The 9607-nt window shown below is 41.7% G+C and overlaps 3 protein-coding genes across 3 annotated transcripts in view; 2 read left to right on the forward strand and 1 right to left on the reverse strand.

Annotated features, from left to right (window-relative positions):
- Positions 1–2262, forward strand: part of LOC124703484 (uncharacterized protein At4g08330, chloroplastic-like) — a 2966-nt gene extending 704 nt beyond the window's left edge. Inside the window, exon 2 of the mRNA XM_047235691.1 lies at positions 1914–2262. Within this exon, the coding sequence (XP_047091647.1) occupies positions 1914–2262 (349 nt within the window). The remainder of the gene's footprint in view (positions 1–1913) is intronic.
- Positions 2263–2283: 21 nt separating this feature from the next.
- LOC124703483 (F-box/LRR-repeat protein 12-like) lies at positions 2284–3731 on the forward strand. Its single transcript, XM_047235690.1, has one exon. The coding sequence runs from the start codon at positions 2284–2286 to the stop codon at positions 3439–3441; it is 1158 nt and encodes a 385-aa protein (XP_047091646.1). The 3' UTR covers positions 3442–3731.
- A 1130-nt stretch (positions 3732–4861) lies between these two features.
- On the reverse strand, positions 4862–8091 carry LOC124699573 (nucleolar protein 56-like). The gene is made up of 8 exons (XM_047231854.1): positions 7872–8091; positions 7581–7795; positions 7112–7269; positions 6277–6464; positions 5941–6193; positions 5637–5785; positions 5409–5555; positions 4862–5323 (listed from the first exon to the last, which is right to left on the reverse strand). Exons 1-8 carry the CDS (start codon positions 8074–8076, stop codon positions 5004–5006), a joined length of 1635 nt encoding a protein of 544 aa, XP_047087810.1. The 5' UTR covers positions 8077–8091; the 3' UTR covers positions 4862–5003.
- Between the last annotated feature and the right edge of the window lie 1516 nt (positions 8092–9607).

Raw genomic sequence — 9607 nt, forward strand, 5'->3', positions numbered from 1 at the left:
TCATCAAACGTAACAAATTACCTTCCTTGTATTCTGATTCCTAAGCTAACCTCTTTCACCCCCAGTAACTGTAACCAGATTAAAACCAAATGGCTATTGGAGGACACCAGAAAGCAATATGCATGCACTTCAGGTAAGGGCATGGACAAATTAAACTTTACTACGAACTGCAGCCTCGCATTCATACACCTAGCACCATGGAGATACGCGAGAACTGAAATCCTGGTGCTTCCCAAGCCCATGTAAAATGCTCAAGAGGTGCTAACAGTATTATACTTCCCGCACAATATTAACTACAAGCTCATTCCTTTCTGTGCACTTGGCAAAATAAACACGATGGTGGTCTGGCCTTATTTCCCTCCATGTCACATTTTATGGCTTAGCTTGGTTGGATACTTGGATGCAGTTATGTAGGAGTTGAATGAGTCATTCATTACTGCCTTCAAACCATCGTCTGTCTTTTCGTACTGGTAGACAATTCAATCTCATTGTCTACCAAGACTGTTGTATCATGAGACATAGACGGAGCAAACTAAAGAACCGATAAGTGCAAAGAAGCATATTTGAATAGGTCTTGGTGCTCTGAAGCCGAGACATAAACAAAATGTCAGGTTAAACTGAGCAGCATTTCCTCCATCCGTCCAACTGCTCAGTCTTCAAACGCTAAACATTACCATCCTTCGCACAGTGAAAGAAAAGGAAATGGAACTGAAACCAGCCTCAAAGCAAACCTCTTTCACCCCAAGTAACTATAAAACCAAGAATTCGGTGCCTAAGATTAAAAATAATTGGTATTGGAAGACACGAGAAAGAAACATGCATGTACTTCAGACGAGGGCATGAAGAAATTAACTTTGCTACAAACTACAGCTTCCGCTGCCTAAAATTCTCAGCCTCACATTCATACACCTCAGCATAAGACCATGTAACTGTACTCTACATTGCCAAACCAGAAAATAACATTCCTGTACATATCAAGGCAATCAGATTTAGAATAGCCCCTCAGATCTAGGTCAGCCAATTATGAACGTAAATTTTAAATATTAACTATTGATCCAAGTAGGAGAAGTAGCGGAACATTAATTCCACATTTGGGGGATACCGACTTTGGAAGGGAATTGACTCCACTTCCCTGGAACTCTTTCAGATTTCAATGATTTCCTTCATTGAAATCTGAAAGTAATAACAATTCTGGCAGAATTGTGTTTGCAGACGTGGTAAATAACCAGAGAGATATCATCTAATATTGTTTTTTGCGTAAACGCCATTCAAAATAGAGGGACCGATCCTTTACGGGATGAGGTCGCTTTTGTTCAGCTTGGACAGTTGGACGAGACATGCTTTCCTCAAGTCGTCTGAGGCTTCTGCAAGCCGGGACATTGAAAAACAAATATTGACAAGATACAAATATTGAATGGAGGGTGTCTTCATCCCAATTAACCCATCACTCCAGAAAATGAGTTCTAACTCAAACCTTTTATGAATCATCATTTGGATAGAAGAGAACAGCCACGCAAAACACCTGTTTGTACAAATTTCATTGGTGTACTAGTGGAATACGCAAGTTTATTTTAAACATGCAGCATTAGGTTATCTACTGTATATTTTTTTCATACCCTAAGAAAGGTCCTCCTAGAGCAGCACAACACATCCTGTAGCAGCAAATGCCAAGTATGAGATAGATGAATTTTTAACACTTGAACAGCTTGCTCTTTTACTCTTTTGGTGACATGATGTTGCATAACTCTAATTATTAACAACTAAGTACCAGCTGGATTGTTTCACCAGTTTTTCACCCAAGAATCTTTGGTAATTGGAATTGTATCCCTTTTGCTTAAAACATTTCTTGTATTCTGTATGTTTTCCCTTTCTTCTGCATGAGTTTTTGACAATAATTACATGTCTATTGGCAGCTGTGGATCCTGTGCATATCCTCTAAATCTTTCATCTTCTAACAGAAGGACATCTGACGTAGGATCCTCATACCAAAAATCTCTGAAGAAGGGCCTGATTTCGTTCATTTCTGTTGATCTCAGCCGATTTACTGAAGTAGACGAGATATCTTGTGTTCCTTTCCTGGCCTGGCGTAGCTATCGGCCAAAAACTAAGCTTCTCTGCCGAAAATGTGGATCATCTATCGGCTATGGATATGGTGAACCAGCTGTTTTGTGTAGTTTTGATCCAGCAAGTTCTTCCTCTGGTACATCCCAAACATATTTAATAAAGATCCAGGCTATCCAACCTTCAGAGAGTACTCAATAATTGATCAAGTTTAGTCAAGACATGAAACAAGAGGCAATGGATAACAGCGAAGAGAGCTATATCAGTTGCCTTTCCGATGATTGCTTGCTTTCTATAGTTAGCAAGCTTCAAAGTGAATCAGACAGGAATGCTTTTGGGTTAACTTGCAAGAATTGGTTCAAGGTTCGAAATGTTGCTCGGAAATCAGTGGTATTTCATTTTTCGTACAATCCTAAAGTATATAAGGAGCATGCCCAATGCCTTGCAAAGATATTGGCTCGTTCTCCTTATCTTAAGTTGATATCCCTTGCAGGGCTCACTGAGCTACCTGATTCAGCTTTGTACGAAGTTGGATCTTCTGGAACATCTTTGATGTCCCTCTCACTGTACTGCTGTTCTGGTATAACTGATGATGGTCTAGCACAAGTGTCATTCAGATGTCCTAATTTGGTTATAGTTGAACTTTACCGCTGCATTAATATCACAGATGTTGGTTTGGAAAGTCTTTCCCAGGGCTGTCATGCTTTGAAGAGTCTTAACATTGGTTACTGCACGGCCATATCAGATCGAGGGATTAGTTCAATCTTTAGGAATTGCCGGAACATTTCTGCATTAATCATATCGTATTGCAGAGGTGTATCTGGAGTTGGATTTAGAGGTTGCCCAAGTGCACTCTCTTACCTAGAAGCTGAGTCTTGCATGCTTTCTCCAGAGGGAATGCTTGATATAGTGAGTGGTGGTGGACTCGAGTACCTAAATTTGTACAATCTAAAAAGTTCAGCTGGGCTGGATAGCTTAGGTAGAGTGAGCTCTCTGACAAAGCTCAGGTTTCTGAATCTGAGGATGTGCCGCTATCTTACTGATGATTCTGTGGTGGCAATAGCGAGCTCGTGTCCATTAATTGAGGAGTGGAGCCTCGTTGTCTGTCACGGCGTCCACTTACCGGGTTGGTCAGCAATTGGATTGTACAGCAACAAGCTAAGAATTCTTCATGTGAACCGCTGCCGCAACTTATGTGACCAAGGATTGCAGGCTCTGAAGGACGGATGCATGCGCCTTGAGGTCCTGCATATAAATGGCTGTGGCAAGATTACTAATACTGGCCTGGCACTATTTAGCATTGCTAGGCCCAGTGTGAAGCGAATGATGGATGAAGCTATGTCTATTGGACCCCCTATTGAGGATTTATTCCGATTGTAGTGACGGAAACTCGGAAAGTTTGGTTCCCCGATTGAGGATTTATTCTGATCGTAGTAAACTCGGAAAGTTTGGTTAGATTTTGAAAGTTTAGGCTTCATAAGGTGCCATCCTGTGTTGTCACCAGTGTTTTCTCATTACAGCAAAAAAATGTTTGGTTCTTTAGCCATCATCATGTGCATTCTATTTGTTCCAGTCAATACTTATTTCGTTGTTGTAAGATGTAACACTAAAGGATGTTGCAGACAGAACACAAGTATACAAACGAACTTCAATTCGGTTTGGCGTTGTCATTATTTGCATGTCTGGACTCTAGTTTAAGGCTGGAACAAACTATGGCCGTAAAAGTGTTGTCCTGTAATGTGATGGCTGATCCATTGTGTTGTTTGGTAATTTGTCATTCCTAAATTTGTGGAGCAGTTGCCTCACGGTCTCTGGTAAAAAATGTCAATTCTTGAAACAATTGACTGATGATTATGCTTTAGTGTCACGCTGATGATTTATTTGGTGTACAGATGTAAATGATAAAATGACTGAATAAAAAAGAAGTCCTGACCAATATGATGGGTACTGTAGTTTGTTCCCTTGGAAAGAATTGTGTAGGTTTGTGCACACAGACATATAGTGATCACCCTAACTCTGAATTGGCAACACTAAACATGAAATCGACACATAAAACAAAGTAATTGTAAAACAAACCACAATGGACTAGTAAATTCAGGCATCGAAGTACTCATATGCTTATAATAAGCTCAGGACGATCAGCTAAAATAGCTTGGATCAGCTGCTTGCTACTAGCATTTGCTTTGATACCTCAACATCAGAATCAGGTTAAATATCAGGCTGGCATTGAAGCCACACACCGGATGAGTTTCAAGCCAGTGTGCCATCATAAATCAACAGCCTCTTTTGTCAAGAACTTGAGTCCAGTAGTATGTTTCATCCTCATCAAATCTTGCACAGAAAAGGCTGACTTTAAAAAAAAAAAAAAAAAAAAAACTGGTACAGTATTTCCGTAAAGACTAGGAATGGGATGGAAATAGGACCAGTCCCAGTACCAAGAAGCAAGAATCTAAATGCAACAATTGGATGGAGCAAGATTCTAAATTGTCACAGGATCATCAATCAACAGATATGAGATCAACAACGATCTTCAGCATGATCTGCGGATCTGCATATGGTAGGCTCTATGTGAGGGAGCTGCACATTTTTAAGTTTAATTTTGATGCAAACTCCAGTGCAGGCATAGAAATAAAACATGTCAAAACCAGGCACCAGCAAAACGGATCTTATTTCGGCAGAACAAAACATCTTCATTCAAGAAACGGAAACTCCAAGATGCTACAGTGCAACAGGGCTACTCACTATATGAATCATGAATCCCAAACAGTAAAAGCACAACACCGGAATAAAAGGCAATGGCTGAAAGGCTTCCTCAATACATGCTCATCTAAATTATAGACCTCCAAATGTGGTCAGCACCAAAAGGTTGAGACCCAATTAGATCCATCGTTGTACATTGACACTAGATGTTTAATTTCCCCAAGCAAGAGAGAGGTACAAGTCTAATCATCTCCCGCTGTTTTGGACTTCTTTTTCTTCTTCTTCCCTTCGGTGGCTGTTTTAGGCTCGTCATCTGCTGAAGCATCACGGCTCTTCTTCTTCTTCTTCTTGGGAGTCTCGTCATCGCCAGTGGCTGCCATTTCCTGATCCTGGGGCTCCTCTAGCTTGTGCTTCTTTTTCTTTTTCTTCTTCTCTGTTTCAGGCTCAGCTTGAGCTGCAGAGGTGTTGGCCGGCTTGTCGAGATCCATGGCGTCACCATCAGCCTCAGCTCTAGACTTCTTTTTCTTGCTCTTCTTAGCAGATGTGCCACCGTTCTCTTCACCTGCCAAATAATTGTTCAGGGAAGGTGTAAATTTACATGCAAAATGACTTGAATTTAAGTGACCAATGAAGAGAAGTTTACTCACCTTCCTCCGAGGCTGTGTTGGTCATACCCTCAATTGCAGCTTTCATTACATCAAGGTTCTTACGTGGCGCAACACCCTTGTCATAAAATTCTAATCTCTCCTCAACTTGTTCGCGCAACTTCTCACCAAAAATGGAGCTACTCACATCTGGAAGTCATGACCCAATGGGAAAAGCAATCAGAAAATGCAGTCAGAATGTTTAACCTTTCGAAACAAGTCCTAACTAACCTGAATAGCAGTCAATGCGTGATGCAATTGAACATTTGTTTGCCAGGTATCTGGCCATTCTTCCCTTGTTCTTGGTTGATGCACGACCAATAAAAGATGAGTGGAATATGAGGCCATACTTCGGTGTGTTTCCACGAGTTTTAAGAGCTCTGCAGTGAAATCAGGACATCAATCATAATATTTCAGAAACATAGAGGACAAAGTTTGAATGCTTGACAAAACAGAAGATACACAATATATGAGCAGAAGGATATAATAAGAGAACTTGAAAACAGGGTGTTAGAATATATAAGCTAACAATTACCTGAACAGCGCCTTTTCAGCACCCAGTATCTGGAGAGTGGAGGCAGGACATTTTGAAAGATTTGAAAGACTGCCAGCATGAGAGATTAAACGAGCTCCAACCATTTCACCAATCAACGAGGTCAGATTTGGTGCAATATCATTCATTTTCGTCACCAGATACTCATAGAGATTTTTACGGTACTCAGATAGATTCATGACTCTTTGAGCAAACTGTTGCACGTTGATCAAATCAACAGGTGAAAGATCCTGGCCTGAAAATATACAAAGATTATGTAAACCGCAGCTACTGTGGCGACTACTGGGAAGCAAATAAAATTGTGGACATGTTTGTTACCCATAGATGCCTTTGCTGCTTCAACGATTTCTTTTGCCTTGTCCTCATCTCCAATCAGATCTGCTAAAGCTGGAATATCCTTTTCCGACAAATCAGATTTGTTTGTTACAAACTTGGCAAGCTTTGCATAAAGGTAGTTGTCATTTACAATTTTGACTAGCTCAGGAAAATGCCATCCATACCACTCCCTGCATTATGATTACACAACAATTTAATGCACTCATACAACTGACATAATCACAGCGACAAGTCTACAAAACTAGTTGCACCATCAACAGTGGTAGTCAAAAGAAAATGCCATTAAAAACACCAAAAACATGCATGTCATAGGATATACTTCACTGCTGCTTAGTAAGAATGATCTTTCAATACCATAGGATATGCATTGAAATATACAGCAGTGTACACAAGATTTATGTCACTGTAAGCCAAACAGTGACATGACTGGATATGCAAACTGACATAAAAGGAGACAGGTGTATTTGTTCAGGTGAACTGCGCAAAATAGTAGACTTGTGTTTGGGGTAAATATAGCATTCTGACCAAACATGATTTATGCCACAACCCACAAATGATACAAAAAAACTGATCATACAAACGAAATTAATTGATTTTGCAGCTACTTTAAACTCCTGTAATTGTATAAAGGGTCGCTACACTGACAGCTAAACTGAAAAGGTAATGAGAAAAGTTCAACTCTAGTATCATTATCTAGAATTTTCTCAAGACTCCTTCATCAGCACCAACATCACATGTTTGAGGTAATCTAAGCCTCATCACAACAACTAAACCAACGCATCAGAAAGTTAAGTTAAGCACAAGATAAGGAACCAACCTCACTCTCATGGAGAAGGAATTGACATCCTTATCAAGTGTATCCAATAGAAAGATGGCTTGAATGACCATGTTATCCACACGGTTCACATTGAACTTGACCTTTGCCCTGCTGTAGCTATGGCCCAGGCCAAGCTGAGCCTTCTCCAGGTCCGAAGGCTGCAAACAAAAATCACTTTAACATGTCTGGAACTAATTTGTGAACCAGGCAATTCACTTTATGGTAAATTTGACTAGTAAAATGCTGCATCAGCCAGAACACTGAACTTTTCTCACTGCTGTAGTAACATGTAAAATCAAATGTACAAGCCAGGCAACCACAACGCACAACTCAGACCACAATGTGGACGCGGTATATGATTTAGCCAACTAAAGTTCACACCACCACCGTAGTACCGTACTTGACTAGACAGTTCTAATCTTTTAATGAACACGATGTAAAACATATCAGAAATAAGAAAATCCATCACCTTGAGTTGATCGATGAACTGATCAAAGTGCAGGCGCACAGCGCGAAGCAGCTCCTGCACATACTCGTTGGACTGGCAAGGGATTCCGGTGGCCTCGGTGATGTGGGAGCCGACCTTGGGCTCCATGACGCCGACGCTGAACTTGGCCTTCTTGCCCTCCTTGACCTTGGGCAGGTTGAGCTCGAGGAAGTTCCTCAGCTCGTCGGTCATGATCCCTGCACCAACCCAGAATCAGCTTCCTCTGGTGAGACATGAAGCGCGAGAGGAGAAGGGGGCGAGAGGAGACGGTACCTTCGGAGATGGCGTTGCACTGGTTGAGCGCGTCGATGGCGGAGGAGAAGGGGGTGAAGCCGGCGAGCTTGACGGCCTTGCTGAAGCGCTTGAGGTCCAGCACCGAGGAGCGGACGGCGTCCACGCTCTGCCCGATCTCGTCGATGCCGTAGGCGTGGAAGAGTGCGTACCCTGACGCGGACTCGAAGAGCAGGTAGAGCGCCATCTCGCCGGGCGCGCTTCGCCGGCGGCGGCGGCGGCGGCGGCTGAGGGGTTTGGGAGGGTGGAGGCTAGGGTTTTAGGGGAAGAAGGGAGAATGAGCTTCGCCTTCGCGGGGGCATATTTATCGCGGGTTTTCGTTCATGTGTGGGCCGTTGGATTGGATCAGCGGTCCATAGACGAAAACCATCGACCCCTTGAAAGAATAATGAATTTGTGCCGAATTTCAAATAAGATGTGGAAAATGTGTGTGAAGGGACTGCACCAAGGTGATTTTCTTTTGCAGGTTTGCACTTGAAACCATGCTTCAAAATCGCTTCAAAATCATATAGTTATTCATGTTTCCACAAAATTAGTAGTACACACGTATTGCTTGCGTCTATTAGATGCCCATAAATTTATATGAAAGGGGTAAATTTGGTGTGCTATTGTAGCAATCAAGTGAGGGATCATAACTTTTCTGTATACGTTCTGCAAAAAGGTTATGAAGGAGGATGGTTGCGCATAGCCATGTGTGCCTAATTAAAGAGGAAAATTATTTCCGAGGGAGGCGGTGTTGACGAGTGAAAGGACGAGATTGGTCTATAGAGGGTGAATATGTCTTTTAAAAATAATTATGGATTTAGCTTGTAAGAATACGAAATTAAAGTAACATTTCTTTTACAAGTACAAAACCTAAATAAGTTATGCTAACTAAGTGCACCAATGACACAAGATATATGGACTATATCATATCACAACTGATAAGCAAGATAAAAGTACTTCACGCATGTTGGCTATCGCAAAGAAGTAAACTCAGGTATAGATATAACATAGGCACGCGGAGACGAAGATATATTCTCATGTTCCCTTACACGAAGTAAGGTACATCATGTTGGAGATATGCGGATTACCACGAAGGTCTAACGAACGCCGCAAAGGCTAACCTTATTCTTCGAGGCCCCTCACGAAGACAAGGGCCCTTTCCTTATGGATAGTTTTCCCTCCACTCCAGCGATGGCAAGCTCTACAACAACTTCACAAGCTCCACAAAGGAGAATCATGGACCTCTTCACAATCTTTCATGAAGAGGTCATCGAGGCACCAACCCTCAGCCAACTAGGAGGTCACCCTGCAAGAGTAAAAAGCTCACGGTCTCTAACTTGAACAAATTATAATGGAGATCTCAACACTATGCAGAGATGCAAAGCAAGAACACCAAATGTGTTCTAAACCTTCATACTCAAATCTCACCAAAGCAACAAGTGTTAGGGAGGTATTAGAGAGGAAGACAAATGGTGGAGACCAACAAATGACTCACGATCTAGATCTAATGGTTTCCCCTCACTTAGAGGAGGAATTGATTAGTAGAGACTGCAGACCTATATCTCTTCTTCCAAAGCCCTAAAAAAGATACGAGAATCATATAAGGGATGGCAGAGGAAGCAAAAAATTCAAGATCAACAATGAAGTGTGAGAGAGAGCTAAAGGAATGGTGGACCTAACCTCCCCGAGTAGGAAGAAAGGGTATTTATAGTCCAATGAGGAAAAGTAGTTGT

The sequence above is a fragment of the Lolium rigidum genome, chromosome 3 (genome assembly GCF_022539505.1).
Source record: "Lolium rigidum isolate FL_2022 chromosome 3, APGP_CSIRO_Lrig_0.1, whole genome shotgun sequence".
NCBI lineage: Eukaryota > Viridiplantae > Streptophyta > Magnoliopsida > Poales > Poaceae > Lolium > Lolium rigidum.

What these genes read in the sequence shown, in the direction of transcription:
- LOC124703483 (XM_047235690.1), top strand. Translation starts at nt 2,284, where the DNA reads ATGAAACAAGAGGCAATGGATAACAGCGAAGAGAGCTATATCAGTTGC.
- LOC124699573 (XM_047231854.1), bottom strand. Translation starts at nt 8,076, where the DNA reads ATGGCGCTCTACCTGCTCTTCGAGTCCGCGTCAGGGTACGCACTCTTC. An exon ending in GTGCAACGCCATCTCCGAAG is followed by an intron (nt 7,796 to 7,871) that starts GTACCGTCTCCT and finishes GGGTTGGTGCAG; the next exon opens with GGATCATGACCGACGAGCTG. An exon ending in AGTTCATCGATCAACTCAAG is followed by an intron (nt 7,270 to 7,580) that starts GTGATGGATTTT and finishes TTTTGTTTGCAG; the next exon opens with CCTTCGGACCTGGAGAAGGC.